Source organism: Papaver somniferum, chromosome 3 (assembly GCF_003573695.1).
Source record: "Papaver somniferum cultivar HN1 chromosome 3, ASM357369v1, whole genome shotgun sequence".
Taxonomy (NCBI): domain Eukaryota; kingdom Viridiplantae; phylum Streptophyta; class Magnoliopsida; order Ranunculales; family Papaveraceae; genus Papaver; species Papaver somniferum.
Window position 1 is genome coordinate 169,095,792 of NC_039360.1, and position 20,226 is coordinate 169,116,017.

The 20,226-nt window shown below is 41.3% G+C and overlaps 1 protein-coding gene across 1 annotated transcript; it reads right to left on the reverse strand.

The window, feature by feature from the left end:
- Positions 1–5,484: 5,484 nt before the first annotated feature.
- Positions 5,485–19,634, reverse strand: LOC113357981. Its single transcript, XM_026601478.1, has 2 exons — positions 18,511–19,634; positions 5,485–5,829 (listed from the first exon to the last, which is right to left on the reverse strand). Exons 1-2 carry the CDS (start codon positions 19,162–19,164, stop codon positions 5,794–5,796), a joined length of 690 nt encoding a protein of 229 aa, XP_026457263.1. The 5' UTR covers positions 19,165–19,634; the 3' UTR covers positions 5,485–5,793.
- Between the last annotated feature and the right edge of the window lie 592 nt (positions 19,635–20,226).

A 20,226-nucleotide genomic window follows, 5' to 3' on the forward strand; every position in this document is an offset into this window, starting at 1 on the left:
TCACTTAGAAACATATTTAAAAAGAAAAATAAAAACAGAAGTGAAAAGGACTCAACGAGATATGGTGAAACTATCATGTTATTTCTTACACCTGAGCTCTGTGCTTTTATGAATAGACTCTTCTAGATGTTGCCATCTGATCAGATTGGTTCCTCAACTCCTACGATCAAAATGCTTCCATCCACTTAGATTAGTTAGTGCAATCCTCAATAGGCATAAATTTCTAAGCTCTGGAGTTTATTTATTCATACTGCAACTAAAAAGTTTCTCCCATACCCCCAAACTTAAATCTAACATTGTCCTCAATGTTCTAAAGATGAAATTAAAAGCATGAACAAGGAGAAACTGTTACCATTTGAAGCAAAAGAGATAAGGAAAGATATTACCGTGTCGCATGAATGTTGGGTTACCTCCCAAGAAGTGCTAAGTTTAACGTCTTCAGCCAGAGTAATATATGATTAGTCACCTCATGGAATCATAAACTAATAGCCGAAATTTCTGCGGGTCATCAAAACCAAATAGAGCTATCACAAATAAAAGGAATCTGCAACCTGTCAAGAAAATAAACAAATAAAGCACATCCTTGTTTAGTTTCCTGTTTAAGACAACTACATCTAGCTGTGGTTCAGGTTCAGGCTTTATGAAAGGGTCTAGATAAAATATTTTCATGCGCTGGAATTCCTCAAAGCTAAGGTCCGGTTCAGGTATTAGAGTCTGGAAAAACTCAAGTAAAAACTTAGAAGAACATAATAATAACCTAAATAATTGTGGATCCTTAAAGTCAATTAGTTTTGACTCACACAATCGACCACGATGAAACTGGTGGTCAATCTTAATCAAATGTATCAACCCTAATCTCTTAAAGTAATTAGGTTTAGTCTCAAAACTAACTAATTGACACATCTGAAATTTATACGTTCCCACAATTGGTTGAAAAATATTTGGTGGGAAAACAAATTTAATCTTGGTATCATAGCCTGGTCTAACCTCATCAACCAGAGGATGGGTTTCTAATAACTGAACTTCCTTATGGACATCACTAGGTTCAGGAAAACGTGTATGAAGATAATCTTGCAAAATGGTTGAGGCACATATGTCAAGTCCGAAATGAGGGACCTTTATAAGAGTTAAGGCACATGGAGAATGATAATCACCCCCAAACTTAGAGTTTTGGGTATCTCTAGATAGACTAGCTACAATTTCCTTAATTTCTAGATCATTGGAATCCTGAAAATAGTCAATTGCTTCTTCTAGGTTATACTCAAGTGACGCATCCTCACTCATATTTAATAGCTGTGCGAGTTCATTTTCTTCGTCTAAGACCATTGTTTCTAAATCTTTAGACTCTAAAACGGTATTCTCAGAAAAAACTCGTTCCTCTAAACCATTATTAGCTTCGTAATCAGAAGGAAATACTACATCGTCTAAAACGGGGGTATCTCTAGTCAAATCCTCGTCCTTTTGAATAGGTGAATAATTATTAAAATTATTTGGATTTGAACTAGAAATAATATTATTATTAAGCTCAATTGGAGTAACAAATTCCTGATCACTATGCCTACTTATTTCAAATTCTTCATCAACACTATCCTCATCATAATCATCATTATAATAACATGAAAATGGTTGAACCTCATCTAAACAAGTAGTGTTACCAATTTTATCCTCGTCATCTTGATTATGTGAATAACTATCTTCATTTTCAAAGGTACTATTGGAAACACTATATTGGAAATTAAGAGCAGTTATGTTCTGGGCCTCTAACAAAATATTTTGAGTCGACTCACATGACTTCCTGATTGAATCTAGGAAATAAAGTTCACTCGTTGCATTGCTTTAGTCCATAACTAAGTTATTCATTTCTGCAAACTTACGTGTCGACTCAGCTAACTTACGTGTTGACTCTAGTATAGAGGAATTTTGCTCGTATCACCGGTTGGCGTGTGGATAGTAATTGGGATCACCATGGTATGGACCATAACCTTCAAAAGGATGATGTTCCCAACCATTATTCACACTATGGTCAAAGTAGTAACGTCCATTTTGAAACTCAGTCTGATATTCGTTGTATTGGCTATTGTAATACCAGTTCGACATTCTATTGCAGGGTGTGAGTTGTCACACAAAATAAAACCCACTGACAGGGGATTCGTGGGTGGATAGAGTCTTACCTCCCGTACCAGACGGGCGATGAACCGTTGAAGTCGACTCAGGCCACCGACTCCGATGTCAATGTACGAACCCGAGGGGCCGAGACAGTATCGTAACTGTCGTCCTTCCCTGCAAACAGTTTATATTTAATCTTAACCCTTCCGTAGGGTTTTAAAAAAAATAATGTCCAGTCCAAAAATAAAGTCCAAAAATGAAAAGAAAAATTACAAAAACTAAATCCCTATTTACAGTTTCTAAAAATAAAACAAAATGACTATATACAAAATATTCTTCTTCACTCCTTTCAGATTCCTCTCTTCTTTCCTTCTTTGGCGATGCTTTCCTTTTATAGTACTTTTTTCTTTCCTTGTAGCTTCGCTCCAATCTGAAAAGAATCGAAAAATACCAAAGGCGTAAAAGAGAACAAAAATTCTAAAATAAAATAAATCTAAAACCTAAAACCTAATACAAATCTGCGTCGGCGGCGCCAAAAATTGATGTAATTTTGTAGTGGTAAGTAAAGTGTTCGTTTCTCGGACTTGTTGAGATTCGATTTTAGACTTAATATAATATGTACAAGGAAAGCTGTCACAGTATCGAGAGGTACTGAGATTCAGGATTCCACCAAATTCCATTCATGCGACTCAATTAATAACTCCAATCAATTATACCTCAAATATTAAAAATATGGACTCTTATTCTTTGCCAAAAATAGATTTTTAAAACTTTATATGTAAATCACAAGCATGGTATATCAAAAGCTCTTACGTCTAAGCATACACCATCAAACGAAATCACAACTAATTAGTGAAAATCATGAATCAATTAAAATAAGTACAAAAAGTCATAAAGAATTATTAAAATTACCACATGCGTGAAATAGGGTTTCCTCCGTCATCCCAGTGTTGGGGTTCAGCTCCTCATATTAATCATGATCTCAAAATACATGTATAAAGCTCAAAAGTTGATTAAAAGGGAGTAAAACAATTGAACAGAAAAATCGCAACAGAAATAACTGTTGCAAAGGCGTTGTTCACTGTTACAAGAAAAACGATATATATGAAGTGCTGTTGAGACTGCAGCTGCGACCCCCACAACTTTGTCGTAAACACTGTTGAAGAACGACTGTCTTCAGACGTCCGTTCTTCGTGTTCTTCAGCACCAGCAGCAGCAGAAACGTCTTCTCTGCAACTCTTGATTTTCACCTCTGCAGCTTCACCAAGCCCTCAGCTCGGTCCCACAAAGTCTCCACCCTCTCTGTGACTTGAAGCAACCTTTTTTATAGCCAACAGGAACCCTAATACTCGATTTAATTCTCTGTTTTCTTCGGCAGAAAGTCTCGGACTTCTCCACTTTCCAAACTCTTATATACGCGTTTCTGAGCTGTACAGGTCATTCCAGTTCCTCTATTAGATTGATACGAATCTTAGGAAGGGTTATCTTCCCTCAAATCACCCGTAATTGCCAAATATAATCTCAACAGAGCCCGAAAACTTCTTCCTCCTCTGTCTTCTTCTCGCGGCTTATCCAGCCTCAATTGGTTGAGTCCGATCAATCTACCAGCCCTGTTGTGATCCAGAAAGTCCATCCCAACAAATATCTGCAATCGAATCTGGTTGAATCCCTTGCGAAATCCAATTCCAAACCTTCACGACTGCTGCCGTTTTTCCCGCCGAATTCCGACTCGAATTGTGAAGAAGAAAGTGACCTCCCCCTATCCTGTGCTGGTCTCCCTTTAGCAGATGCCTGGAAATGGGTCACCCCTTAGTAATTAGGTTACCCCTTATCCAAAGTGAGAGTCCGTATAGTAATTTTCTCCCAGGAGCGCAAAAACCACTTTTTTAGCCAATTTCGCTGCAAAAGCTTATTTCTCCAAAAATACCTACAGGGACATAAAAAGCCATAATAAATATAAAATGGAACACTAATAATATATACAATTGAGATTATATAAGATACAAAAATGTGCCTATCAACAAGCTGACTCTGTGTAAAACCAACACATTATTCATCTTATTCCCCAGTGTCCATTCCAAACTGCAATCCATGCCTGTATATTCTCTAGTACCAGTCGCTGCAAGTTCAACTCATTCAATTCATTTCCTGGCTCAACACCATCACAATCACAACAAGCAACAGTACCAGCACTTCAGCTTTCTGCGGTCAGCTACACGACCACCTGCAACACTAATCAACACCAACCTCAACTCAAAACTCCAATTGGTGAACCATACTGGCTAGCTATCTGCAGTTCCACCCAATTCTCTCCAGTGAACACAACCACCACATTCTTCAAATCCATCCATCACCATATTCCATTTCAAGTTCTAACCCATTCACAGATCCATGATAATCACCACAACCCAACCTGTTCCTCTCAAATCCTTGTCCTGCACGACCAGCTAATTCATTATTCTAATTCCTTCTTCATCTTCAACAGATACCAACAACAACAACCACCGTTCTGCTGCCAAATTTCAATTTCAGAAACACCATCATCTGTAATATCATTATCATTCACACCAAAAACCCATCATAATTCATCTTCTTCGATTCTTCAACATCATAATTCAACCATACTTATTGTCAATCGATACACGTTAATTAACCATTAGAATTGCCGCAAATCAAACCATACTCATTTTTTTGTTAAGCATTTTTACAAACAGTTAGAGGGAATAATCAGATTACCATGGATATCCAATTTGGGTTTGCATCAGTTGGAAATCATCAATTCATTTAAAAATCTAACTACCCAATTAAAAAATTTACTCTTAAAACGATCCGTACCAAGAATCCCGAATTCAATCTTATGTTGCCGTGAATTCAAATTGAATGTGAACCCAACCATGAAAATCAATGAAACCAACATTAGATCTTGTTTCAATCGACTTCAGAACTAATTTAATCAATTATTCTCAAGCAAATCCATATCGACAGGATTTATTTCTTAGACCCAATTCGAATCCATGCTCAAAAATCTCCAATCTGTTGATGTTGGATCAGAATAAGAAATCTACTTCAATCGGCCGACAGATAAAGAAAACAAGGTGACAAGACGAAAAATACCATCTCCACTTCTCTGTAATTCACAATAGCATAAGTGAATGAACCTAAGAAATTTGATTCGATACTTACAAACAAAAAGAGATGTAGTGGGATAGATGGGCATGTCGTCCACTCAAACCACTCACCTATTTGTACGCAGTTCACACGTTAGATGGACACATCCTCTACTCAACCTACTCACTTATCTCTTATACTTAAGTCGTTGATTAATCAAACTGACGGTAGAGATGATATTATGATATTCTAGAGGAATGGGAAGTTTAGTAATTGCACCCACCAGAATCTCATCTATTTAAATGAAAAATTGACTTAGTCTATGAGCGTTTATTGGTTTGGTGGGCCCAGATGGAAAAACAAACGGCATGGGCATTTTCTTAATTTTCAAACAAACGTGGGCACTTTCTTAATTACATTTCCCGACATCGGCATTTTCTTAATTTTCCCTTATTTTAATTCAAACAATCTAAAACTACTTTTGCATCACTGATTATGCAGACATCGATCTTTCCTTGCTCTTTTTCCCACAATACTGCTTCTAAAACAGCAAACTTTCAGCTTCTTCGGCGTTTCTAGTTAGACCTGAGATGGTCTTGCACCCAAGGTAGTTCCCTGCACCATTATTCATGATAATACCATAAAGATTAGTATTTTTGTCAAAGAAAGCATCACAATAAACTGTAGTACAATTATGGGATAAATTACTAGTGATAGCATTATAGTCCAAACTGACTGGTTGTATAGGCAGAGAATCTGTTTGAGTAACAGGATTTTTGAGATATTGCATAGTGTCATTAACTAATTTAAGCATCGTTCTAGCAGTAGAATGATGATTAAGAGGTTTATTCTGAAAAACGAAGGAGCACCTATCTCTCCAGATGCACCATGCAATAGTAAATACATCCAAAACTTTATCTTTCAGAGATAAATTATAAACCCACTTGGAAACCCAATCAGACATAGATAAATTCAAATTAGCATCATAAGCAATTTGGTCTTTGTAAGGAGTAAGTGACCACATTTCCCTGGCAAATGGACAATGTAAGATGATGTATTCTGCAGTCTCAAGAGTGACAGAGTTGCAACTACTACAGTTCTTGTCAAGACCATTGCTAAACTTAAAGACATTAGTCTTAGAAGGTAAAATACCCTCATGACACTTCCAAATGAATAGTTGAACCTTAGGGAAGACTTTAAGTTTCAAGAGTGACTTATATGTGGGATTAACTAAGATAGGATTTTAGATGTACTGGATTTTCCCTGAGATGACCTTATAAGAAGATTTCACTGAGAACTGGCCATTCTTAGTATAGGGCCAGATGAGCCTATCATGCCCTACAAAAGGAATTCTAGCATTAAGGATGGACTGTGCATTATGTGGGGTTGTTGATGGTGGATTTTAGTTCAGGACTAAAATTGTAAAACCAAGATTAATGCGCTGACATCCTGCAAAGGATAAAGCCACTCATAAAGTGGAGAATACTTCTTCACTATAAACTTATAGCATTACCAATTAATGCATGACCAGCCTTGTATTTCCTAAACTACTCCATTCTCATTATTGGTGCGGCATGACGACTAAGTGATCGCTCTCAGCAGAGCAACACGAATCTCCAAGAATTAAATAAGGAGGCATGTACGAAATACCCATACAGGCTACAACTCTCGGAGTATTATACTAGCCCGATCGAGCATCTGTACTGTCCGTATCAGTCTCAGAAACGATCATGACCATCCAACTTCACCAGCATGATTGGATGGCTTAGATCGGATCCATAACCCCCAGGAAGGTATTAGAGTTTTCACCACCGACCCAATGCAGGCCCCGCATGGTCGGCCTCCCCAAAAAGGTAGCATGGCTTGCAAAATCTTCCAGCCAAAGCAGCGTGGACGTGAAACCCTAATTTAGGGTCTGCGGCACATTACATGTGTCGCAAAGCAGTCTCAACCATCCATCTTCGCAGGCATATATGGAGGGTGTAGATGTAGATTCAAAGGTCCCATAGCATGTCAACACAAACACCATGGGTCCGCCTACATACATGACCAATCGGTCAGGACCAACTATGGTTGGTCGTCCCAATTCGTGCGCCCAAACAAGGCATGACGCACGGTCGCAAAACCCTAATTAGGGCTTGTGTTGCGATCACGAGCGTCCATCTTCTCCTGCTCGGATGAGGGTTTAGCAGTAGACTAACCAGGTCCGGTGAACATGAATATGATCACCGTGAACCCACCTATCTCCACACCCGATCGGAAAAAGCTTATCATGTCTGGTTGCCTCGATTCGCACGCCCAAACTAGGAGTGGTCACACCTCCCAATTGCAAAATAATCTCTACCACTCAACTTTGCCGGACAACTTGAGTGGCTTATATCACGTTTCTATGGGATAGTAAAGTATAGGCGTGTACACCAGCCCGCCGTCTGCACGCCGGACTGATCGGCCAAGACCGACCAAGCTTGGTCGTCTCGAAACGTGCGCCGTGGTGATTATCATCCGCCACTCTACCACACCATGTGGTCGGCCAAGTCAGGACTTGCTTGCGCAGCCTCCAAACCATCACATGAAGTAGGCTGGATAGACGCTCAAACAACGATGCTTCATACATGCTGAGTATATTCGATGCATTACTTGCATAAAATACACACGATACTTCACAAGTATCGACTTCCTAAATAACTTAGTTATTTAATCTAGCATCACATGCTGCTTTCTGTGGGTCCCACGATCCACACACTCGAGACATCAATCATGTCAAAAACTGGAGGATACATACTGGGGTATTGGTTTGGCGGTTTACAGCGTGCAGCACACAACGCGCCATCACAAGAACGTGTCAGGAAGTCATGGATGATTAGTGATGATGGGAGAAGTGGGAAAGACTGATCGTGTAACACCAACACACTCAACTCCACTACTCCATCACTCCACTTTCTTCACTTCCCATGAGAGACGTGGGTTAGGCTCAATGACTTGTATAAATAGGTTATCCTCCCTATTTTCAAAAAAGACAAGAAGACAACAGAAGCAAGTGTTGATACAACCATATTCAAACACCGAACTGATAGCTTACATTCTGCAAGCCAGTTCAGCTTTCTGATACAAGTCATACAAAGCCAACACCTTCACAATCTCAACACCTTCTTCGCTTCCCTCCCTAAGATCAACCCCATCTCCTTCACTTTGTGACCGAAGCAAGTCTGGAATGACCATTTCTTGGTTTAGGCCAGAGTTGTACAGATTGATTTCTCGAATCACAAGCACTCCCGTGAAGTGCATTTGTTTAGGGTTTAGATTCATTCCTCATCCACACACCCCAAATTACCAAATTCGGCAGGAATAGTTTTCACCCATAAACAATTGGCGACCACAGTGGGAGATTAATCTCTCGGTTGTGAAGTCAATTTCTTCAATACCAATTCAATTTTACTGATTTCGAAAATGGTGGATCTTAGGTCTGGATCAGCGACCAATCCTGACGGGACTGGCGTTGACAACACTCTCGGTATTGATATCCCAGGTGTCACCGTGCAGCCAGTCAATACCATCAATGTATCTCGTGGAATTGCTTCCTCTACTATTAGCACTAGCGGAGCAGGAGATGTTCCAGTAAGTATAACACTTCCCATCACCAGAAACAGAGTATCCGCAAATCCCGGCATCTCCTCAAGTGTAACGCCTCCGGCGGTCACCAGGGCAACAACTTCCACCCCTTCATCAGAACGAGGAGATGGAGGAGCAAGAGGAGGACCATCTCCCAATACCATCGCATGGAGAGGTAGGAAGTCCTTGCTAAGACTCAAACGAATATGGATGCAACACAGAAATAGGTACTCAATTTTCTTAAGACATTAACTGATCGATTGCCACAAGAGATGCGACATCCCCTGGAGCCAACAAGGAACGCATTCAACGCACCCGGAGAAGGTACTTCAGCGGCGCGGACCTACATGGACCTGATCAAAGAAGTGACATCAGATATGAACGATCCTGTCATGGAGATTCCTACACTGGGGACTGATCCTCACAACGATCCTCGTCAAGTCAATAGTCTCATTATGATCTTGAGGTCGGTGGATCAGGAAGCGTTTTCTCTAATGGAAAGTTTATGCGAACTTTTACACCTCTCGAAGAATCAACGGGCAGAGACGTTTTGCTGCAATAAACCAGAAGAAGGTCACAACCAGGCCCTACACGTTACTGCACGCATCAAGGATTCAGAGATCAAGAGGGCCCTCATCGACACGGGAGCGTCTTCGAATGTGATTACTCTCAAGACTCTCAGGACGACCAAGGTTCGTTCAAGCAAGATCGTATAGCGTCCTACCACAATGACATACTTTGAATGAAACCAGACCAGCACATACGAGATCGTTCCTTCAACGTATCACCAATGCCTGAAGACTATGCTGAATAAAGAAGTCATTCGTATTCCTGCATCATTGTTTCCTTACGCAAGAATATGCGGAGTGGAACTGTTCAAACTGAGGGAAGCTCCACGGGAAGGATCAGACAAAGTCCATTGCATCTCATTCCCCACGTGAGCGTCAATCCAGGAGGAGGACCGACCTGCATCATCGAAGGCTAGGCCCCATGATGCATCCTTGCTGACGAGGCATCTTAATTTTTCTCTCCACCCAATGGAATGCTACAACAACGATCAGCCACAATAAGAAGTGCTAGACACTCCACGAAAGCTGCAAGATAGTACCAACTCCACAACTGAAGAGCTCGACGATGAGGAATCTCCTAGGCCTATCTCCATCAGCTCGACCTTGTGTAAGCATTCATACAATATCTGATCCAAGCCGGTCAAACAATCTCCGAGGCAATTCAGGCACGAGATCAGGTGTTGCATGGATTCCAGAGACTTGAACGAATGCTGCCTCAATGAAGATTTCCTCTACCCAACATCGACATGTTGGTAGATTCTACCAGCGAACACGGAATGTTCTCCTCCATGGATGGATGTAGCGGATACAACCAGATAATGATGTATGAGCATGGTGCAATTGAAGACTACGTGGACGATATTGTAGTCAAACAAGACTCAAGCTATCCTCACAATGCCGCTGCCACGAACCCTTAAGGGGTTCTACAGCTTCATGGACAAGGTGAATTCGACATTTTATACCTGGCTTAGCCCAGCTCGTTGCTTCATTCACTCCCTTGCTGAAGAGACGAGAAAGTTTAGGACCGCACTACAAAAGGAAGCATTTCGGAAGATTCAACGAATATTGTCATCTCTGAATCATCACAAAGGGTTCGCCTATTATGTCATCCCAGACAAGAGCGAGCATGGGACATCTTCAGATCCACTGAAGCCGACACCTCAAGAAAGCAGCCTCAAGAAGATAACGATGTCCACGCGTCATGTTTATCAAGATCCAGGCGAATCACTCTATCAGACGAGGGTGCATGTCTATCTTCCTATGTTGGAGAATCTGCGCTTTTGGTCATCCTATGGACTTCGTGAAGCTGTTGAACGCTCATCTACAACAACATCTGCCCTGCTAGAAAGAACCAGTTTCACTGAAGCAGCAAGAGGAAAGCCACCGAGATACAACATCCTGCTCGTCCAAAATTTCCAACTTCAACTCTAGCACCACGTGCAAGACTGCCGCAATAATGAAACAACGTCCAAGATATTTCATATCTGGATCGACGGTAACTACATCAATGAGAGACGCTTTCAAAATTTGTCTCCAGTGGAAAAAGTAGTTCTGTTACCAAAGGAGATTGCACCTGGGACTTAAGAGGGTGCCAAGTTCGTGCAAGTTTCCACCACGCCTCTCCCTGCTAGTCTCTTCTGATCACAGCTGCTGCCAAGAACTGTTGTAGCTCGTCATCCAGAGCTTCACCATATAAACAACCATTACGTACAAAAGACCCATCGGGCATACAACATGGAGCCACGTAGACCACGCTTGGGGACTGAGGCTCAGCATGAAATTCCTTCGCCGTCAGTCAAGAACTTCTTCAACACAAGAGAGGTAGTCAATCAAGAAGCATGTAATTCGCAAAGAGAAACCAAGCTGAAGAAGAGGCCTCTTCAGCACTTTCCAGCAGAAGCCGCTTCAACACTTTCTCCAGCAGAAGCTGCTTCAACGCTCTCCGGTTCCTGCTCTCTCCAGAAGCTGCTCTAACGCTCTCTAGGACATTCTCTCTCCAGAAGCTGCTTCAACGCTCTCAGCGGGACCCACACCACGTTCGAACATACAAGGTTCACGTTTGGGCAAAGCAAGAAGCCTGGGTCCCACAAGCAAAGGAAAGACCGATGTTGGTTAGCAAGACCGGTGTTAGTCAGCAAGACGTCACAGCAGCAAGGCCGGTGTCGGTCGAGGCAGCGATGTCCGTCAGCAAGGTCGGAGTTCGTCAAATCAGCAAGCCCGGTGTTCGTCAAGGCAAGGTCGATGTTGGTCAATGACCAAGTCTGGTGTTGGGTGAGGCAACAGGTTTGGTGTCTGGTCAAAGCAGGCACGCGGCGGGTCCCACTTGATCAGGCACATCTATCCCCAGATTGGTCAAAGCAGGCACAACCGCCCCTAAGCAAAACAGGCACGCGGCGGGTCCCACGTTCGGGCAAAGCAAGCAAGGCTGGTATTGAGCCACGTCAGTAAACAAGGACGGTGTTGGTCGAATCCACGAAGCCGGAGTTGATCAAGGTCATAAGGCTGGTATTCTAATGAAATAGGCGCACACAGCAGCGCCAGTTTTCATTCGAAGCACAGGGCCGACGTTTGAAGCATGTACACGGTGGACCCGTGTTTAATTGAAGCATGCACATCTGCCATGTTCGAAGAAAGCATGCTTACATCGGGTCCTACGTTCTACCAAAGAAGGCACACAGTGGACCCACGTTTAACCGAAGCAGGCACAACAAGCCCACGTTCGATCAAGAAGGCGCATGATGAGTCCCACGGTTGAGCGAAATAGGCGGGCCCACATGCCTATCAAACAAGTGCAACAGGGTAACGTTTGGTCGAAGCATATACATGGTTGGGTCCACATCCGTTCAGGGTTACATGCACGGTTGTCTATGGGAAGAAGAGCATACAAGTTCTATTCCCTTCTTGGCTCAAATACCCGAAGGAGGAAACCGGTCCCACCAAGGTCGTCGTCACACCTGGCGTACTCCCACGAACGAAGCAGGCGTAGCAGTCTGTCGATTAGGCACAACCCCAAGATCGAGCGAAGCATCCACAACAGCCCCACATCCGAGCGGAGCAAGCACGAAAGCAGGCTCTCGACCGAAGCAGGAATAGCAAGGTCGATTGAAGCAGGAAAGACCGACATCACGCTAGGGAAACGCTCTCCTGGACGCCTCTTGAACGTGGCATGCTCCAAGGACAAGGCGTCCTGTCTCTCCTGGTAACATTTAACTTTGTCTCATAAGTTTTATCTTTATTTGTCACCATCTAATGCCTACCCCACAATAATGCAACCATTATGTGCTAGGCAGGGGACTTAATGTTGATGGTGGATTTTAGTTCAGGGTTAAAATTGTAAAACCAAGATTAATGCGCTGACATCCTGCAAAGGATAAAGCCAGTGATAAAGTGGAGAATATTTCTTCACTATAAACTTACAGCATTACCAATTAATGCATGACCAGCCTTGTATTTCCTGTACTACTCCATTCTCATTATTGGTGCGGCATGACGACTGAGTGATCGCCCTCAGCAGAGCAACACGAATCTCCAAGCATTAAATAAGGAGACATGTACGAAATACCCGTACAGGATACAACTCTTGGAGTGCTATATTAGCCCGATCGAGCATCTGGACTGTCCGTATCAGTCTCAGAAACGATCACGACCATCCAACTTCACCAGCATGATTGAATGGCTTAGATCGGACCCATAACCCCCAGGCATGTATTGTAGTATTCACCACCAACCCAATGCGGGCCCCGCATGATCGGCCTCCCCAAAAATTTAGCATGGCTTTCCAAATCATTCATCCAAAGCAGCGCGGACGTGAAATCCTAATTTAGGGTCTGTGGCACATTACATGTGTCGCAAAGCAGTCTCAACCATCCATCTTCGCAGGCATAGATGGAGGGTGTAGATGTATATTCAAAGGGCCCAGAGCATGTCAACACAAACACCGTGGGCCCGCCTACATAGATGACCAATCGGTCAGGACCAACTATGGTTGGTCGTCCCAATTCGTACGCCCAAACAAGGCATGACGCACGGCCGGCAAAACCCTAATGAGGGCTTGTGTTGCGATCACGAGCGTCCATCTTCTCCTGCTCGGATGAAGGGTTTAGGAGTAGACTAAGCAGGTCCGGTGAGCATCAACATGATCATTATGGACCCATCTATCTCCAACCCGATCGGCCAAAGCTTATCATGCCTAGTTGCCTCGATTCGCACGCCCAAACTAGGCATGGTCACACCTCCCAATTGCAAACTAATCTCGACCACTCAACTTTTCCGGACAAATTGAGTGGCTTAGATCACGTTTCTATGGGATAGTAAAGTATAGGCGTGTACACCAGCCCGCCGTCTGCACGCCGGACTAATCGTCTAAGACCGACCAAGCTTGGTCGTCTCGAAACGCGTGCCCAAAGCAGGCTTGTCGCGCGGACTTTGGGGCACAAAATTTCTGTCACAAATCTATCCTAGCCGCTCCTCTTTACCGGACAGATTGAGCGGTCCAGATCACGCATTCATGGGGCAGCAAGGTATAGGCGCCTATACCGGCATGCCGTTTACACGCATGCACAATCGGCCTGGCCAAAATACGTCCCGAGCTTGGTTTCGACCAAACTGAAGAGTGATGCTTGCGCACCTCTTCACAAACCCTAATTCCACTAACGGTCGCATATGAGTGTCTCAAAGATCATCTCGTCCGTTCAACTTCACCTGCTTGGTTATACAACCCTGGTCAGGAGTTAACTGGTCAATGAGGTGTCGTGGTGATTATCATCCGCCACTCTACCGCACCATGTGGTCGACCAAGTCAGGACTTGCTTGCGCAGCCTCCAAACCATCACATGAAGTAGGATGGACATGAAGCTATTTTAAGACGCTCAAACAGCGATGCTTCATACATGCTGAGTATATTCGATGCATTACTTGCATAAAATACACACGATACTTCACAAGTATCGACTTCCTAAATAACTTAGTTATTTAATATAGCATCACATGCTGCTTTCTGTGGGTCCCACGATGCACACACTCGAGACATCAATCATGTCACAAACTGGGGGATACATACTGGGGTGTTGGTCTGGCAGTTTACAACGTGCAGCGCACAACGCGCCATCACAAGAACGTGTCAGGAAGTCACGGACGGTTAGTGATGATGGGAGAAGTGGGCAAAACTGATCGTGTAACACTAACACACTCAACTTCACTACTCCATCACTCCACGTTCTCCACTTCCCATGAGAGACGTGGGTTAGGCTCAATGACTTGTATAAGTAGGTTCTCCTCCCTATTTTCAAAAAAGATAAGAAGACAACAAAAGCAAGTGTTGATACAATCGTATTCAAACACCGAACTGATAGCTTATATTCTGCAAGCCAGTTCAGCTTTCTGATACAAGTCATACAAATCCAACACCTTCACAATCTCAACACCTTCTTCGATTCCCTCCCTAAGATCAACCCCATCTCCTTCACTTTGTGACCGAAGCAAGTCTGGAACAGCCATTTCTTGGTTTAGGCCAGAGTTGTACAGATTGATTTCTCGAATCACAAGCACTCCCGTGGAGTGCATTTGTTTAGGGTTTAGATTCATTCCTCATCCACACACCCCAAATTACCAAATTCGGCAGGAATAATTTTCACCCATAAACAGGGGTAAAATAAGCATTTACTAGATCAGGTTTCCAGCTCCTAGTATTTTGGTCTATGAATTCAGATACACGAAAATTAGGATTTGGAGCAGACACATACAAAGGTTCAACCGGGTTTGGAATCCAGTTGTCCCTGAAAGCAAGAATAGCAAGACCATTTCTTACTTCCCAAAAACAGTGTTGAGCAATGAAATCTATACCATAACATATACTCTTTCAAACCCATGTTGATTCAAATTTTTTATTGTAAAGGAAAGCTCTACCATGTTTGAAATATTTGCATTTAAGGATAACAATGCACAAATTAGTAGGAGAGTGTATAATTTTACATGCAGTTTTACTCAAAAGAGATAGATTCACATGCTCAAGATTTTTATAGACGAGACCGCCTTGCAATTTATGAGAACAATTTTTTCCCCAATTGGTAGGATAAAGACCACCTGGATGTGATTTACCCCACCAAAAATCCCTTTGGGATCTCTCCATTTGTTGAAGGATACCATCTGGAATACGAAAAGTATTCATGTGATAAATTGGGGAAGTTTTTAACACATGTTGAACCAACACGATCGACCTGATTGGTTAAAATGCTTACCTTTCCACTTGGCTACCCTTTTATCAAATTGGTCATTCAAGTGGTTGAATGAATCCATGTGAGATCTAGTAATGAACAGAGGAATACCTAAATACTTCTCATTTAGGTCAATTTTCTTAACATTAAGAGATCTAATTAAAGAAACATCCAGGTTAGGGTGAACATTTTTGCTAAAGAAACAGCCAGACTTTTGGAAATTTATGACTTGACCGGAACATAGACTAAAATCACGAATAAGACTCATCAGAGTATCAGCTTCATTGTGAGAATCTTTAACAAAGAGTAGGCAGTCATCCGCAAAAAGCAGATGACTAATATTAGGAGCCTCTTTAGTGACTTTTAGACCATGTATAAGTTTACAATTTTCTGCATGCATAAGATACCTGGAGAAGGCTTCCATACATAAAATAAACAGTAAGGAGACAAGGGGTCACCTTGTCTCAAACCCCTAGTAGGTCTATAGGCTTTACACGGAGAACCATTAAGCAAAATAGATATACTAGTGGTACTTACACATTGGAAAATTAAACTACACCAATTCTCAGAAAACCCATACGACTTCAGCACATCCAAGAGGAAAGACCATTCAATCCTGTCAAAGGCCTTAGACATGTCAAGTTTAAGACCCATGACTCCACATTTATCCTTTTTCTTTTTCATGGTATGTACCAACTGATGAGCAATGATAATATTGTCCTGAATATGCCTTTGAGGGACATAAGCAGATTGGAAAGGACTTATTATTTTACTCAAAAGCGGTTTCATTCTATTTACTATCATCTTAGAGATTATTTTGTAATTAGAGTTACATAAGGAAATTGGTCTGAAATATGCGGGGGTGGAGGGGTTATTGGTCTTAGGTATTAACGTAAGAAAAGTATGATTCATTTCTTTTAAAAGATGATTGGAGATAAAGAAACTCTGAACTGTTTTCCAGACATCTGTAATAAGAAGGTCCATATTTTCTTTGTAAAATCCAGGCGGAAAACCATCGGGCCCTGGAGCACTCCAGGGGATCATTTGGTTTATGGTATCTCTTATCTCTTGCTGGATAATTGGTGTAAGTAAGACATTATTATCAGCATCAGATATACATGGACTTATACAATTAAGAAACTCATTATTCCTAAAAGGATTAGTAGTAGTTCCTATAGAACTGAAGTGATTGACCAGAAGATTCTCAAGATTAGCTCTATCATTGATCCATTGACCATTATCCATCTTAAGAGCACTAATGTGGTTATAGTGCCTCCTTCTATTGACATAATTGTGGTAGTAACTAGTATTTCTGTCAAAAGAAGTGTAAGACTCTTGTCTTGATTTTTGAGCGTAAAATTCTTCTTGAACTTTTTTCCAATGTTCAAAATCAAGTTCAACTTGTCTGATTTGCTCTATATTCTGAGTAGTCTAAGGAAGACTATTCAGATTTTGAAGCTCACCATTTAGAGTTTTAACTTTTTGGTCAATATTACCAAAATGATGGATATTCCAATTCTTGAGGTCACATTTAATGAGTCTCAATCTGTTTGTAAGCTGATAAGGTGGAGAACCTCTGACAAATTTAGAGTATGAATTTTTTATGACATCTCTAACAGAGGGGCCACAACATTTAAAGTATCTATATGGCTTACTACCCTGAGTAGACATGGAAGAAGTCTCTAGGATAATGGGAATATGGTCACTGCCTATGATATCAATATGGACAACTTTAGAAAGACCATAATGTTGTAACCAAAGACCATTCCCTAAATCCCTATCAATTCTAGCGCAAATAAGGTTATCTCCACTCTGCCTATTATTCCAAGTATACTGAGTGCCAATGTAACCTAAATAAGAGAGGTCAGCACTATCAATAACTTGTTGGATAATAGGAAACTCAGTAGTGGTGGGGGTAGAAAAAGTGGATCATTCATGAGCATGCATAGTGATATTTTAGATCTCCTATTATAACCCAAGGAAGGTTAGCTCTAGACCCGATTTCCCCAATGTAATTCCATTGTTGTACTCTCTCATTGTGGTAAACGGAACCATAAAATAAAGTGACAAGGAATTCAGGCTTACTGAGATCGTTTCTGATAATCACATTGATCATTTTATCAGTGTTTTGGACAATCTGACAATTAAATCCAGATTTCCAAAGTAATGCAATGCCACCAGCAAGACCAATTGAAGGATAAACCCAACAATGAGGAAAGTTAAATCTTTTTAAATAGCCAAACATTTTTTTGGAGTTACTCTTAGTTTCACAAAGGAATATCATTTCAGGGTTTTGAGACCTGATCAAATTCCATAAGGAAGTTTTAGTGGACGGGTTGCCGAAGCCCTGACAATTCCACGACAAGATTCTCATACTAAGAGAGAAATCAAAACAACTAGAACTACAGTTATATAAACCAAAGCAGACCCTGGTGATGGAAATACGACAAAGAGGTATAAAGCTACTACTCTGACAAGCACAGAATAAGACCCAACCTAAATGATAAAATTTAACTGGGGTATTTATGCAGACAGGAAGACCAATAATACTGACAAACAAAGCTGAGAATTCAACAAAACCAATCAAATGAAACTCAACAGTGTAATTTAATTGATTAAATTTTATACCAAACCAAAACACCAAAGATAGTAACTCTAACAAGAAAATGTACCGATAATAAAGTGAGAGCAGTAAACAAACAAGCACAATTGAGAACTATTTTAGTGACAGTGATTGGAAGAGACCTAAGATAGTAATTATTGATGACTGTTTTGTAAAACACCAAACAAATTTTAGAGAAAATTAGGGTTTGCAGGTAGTAAATCAATGGAAAATTGATAATATATAAATAAGCAAAATTAAGGTTTATAAAATTAGGGGAAATGAAATCACAGATAAGAAATACCTTTTTAGCAGCCTCCATGATATTAATCAGTGTAAGATCACCTTCAACTGCACTTTCCGCCTCAATTTCCTCCATTTCCACACCATCCATGGGTTCAATTAGATTGCCAGTAGATGACTCAGGTTGATTAATGGTCATGTTTGTAGCTGCGATTTTCAGATTGGGTTGATTAGAACGAGTGATTGGAGAGATGAGAAGGGATGAAATCGATTGATTAGAGTTGATGTTGTTTTGAAATGGTTCGGAAGTACCTCGATATCTTTTGCTATTCCTTTCCTCTGAGTTATCCACATTTTCACCGAAATTATCCACCAATAAGGACCCATCTTGGCTGGTAACACTCGTACTAGTGATAAGAGTACCCAATCCATTCTCCCCATTAATGTTAACATCACCATTGTTTCCTTCAGGGGCAGCCCCATCTACAAAATCCTCTTCTTGTTCCAGACTCCAAGCTTCATACTCTTCAGCTGACATCGAATCGAGTTGTAACTGTTGTGCGATTTGTTCACAGTTGTCATCAGAATGATCAATGACAAAACATTGGTCGCACACATTGTAAGGTTGTTTTTCCCAGTAATACTTAACCCAGGCTTCACCTCCAGATGTTGTTCTTAGCAAAGGACCTCTCTTAAGTGGGGATGTTAGTTGCATTCTGAAATTCTATTTAAATTTTTTCTCCTCCCAAATCTTGAATAATCTCATCCACCAGAGACACATTTAGGTGTTCTAACTGAAGATTTTTGAACTTAACAGTCCAATTTTGATACAGGAATTTAGTATCTGCCAGCGGAATTCTAGGATTATAGATCTCTACAGCAAGCAAGTAGCCTTTCACAGTCCACGAGGACCTTTTGATGATATCCTCCTACTCATTGGTGGTGCTGAACTTGAAGACAAAGAGATTAGGACCCATGACTTTTTGCTTCCTTTTTTTTGTATTTCTTCCAGATCGCATTAATCTCACCTAAAACTTCCCTTACTTCCAAAACCTCCTGGCAAACGATTTTACCAAGCACACTTTTTGACCATTCATCCGCTGCATTGTTAATAACTTAAGCAGAACCGAGAGTTCTTCTTTGAGGTCTGGATACTCCAATATTTGTTTGTTGCATTTGTGAAGTAATACTAGAGACTTGTAATTGAGGATAAGTCGCCATAATAGGGTACTGAGAGTGCACAGGATGAGACAATTGATTTTGGGAGAGAATATTGCTTCAAATTTTTTTGATGTGAAGGAAACGTAATGACAAAGTTATGTATAAAAGAGATAACCATAACGTAGATCCCGAAATAGGAAAAGGATTTATGACATTGATGATTTTTAGGGTGATTATTTTTCTTAACGACAGCCGGCCTATATAGGAGTTTCTTTTGGCTAAAATTATGCCGATAATTAAAGATGCTAAAATCACGCAAAGTAACGCAGGAACGGCTGTAACCGTTCGTTTCTTGGCAATGAAAGGGACTTTTCATCTTCTGAGACTTTGAAGGAGAACCTGAATACTGGTGGTTGAACTTGAATGATGGTGAGAAATTTCTATCTAGATTATGACCAAATTTGAAGGAGACAACATTAGGCAACCTGTGTGGAACCATCATGGAGGTGATGGAGGGCATAATTGCTGGAGAGAACACAACTGTCGGGGGATGCACCACTGCTAACATTGATTCAAAAAACTGGGGTTGCAGATGAACCACTACTGAAATAAACAC

Coding starts and splice junctions, on each gene's coding strand:
- LOC113357981 (XM_026601478.1), bottom strand. CDS start 19,164: ATGCAACTAACATCCCCACTTAAGAGAGGTCCTTTGCTAAGAACAACA. Junction 5,830..18,510: donor TCATGGAGGCTGCTAAAAAG/GTATTTCTTATC, acceptor ATAATGGTGCAG/GGAACTACCTTGGGTGCAAG.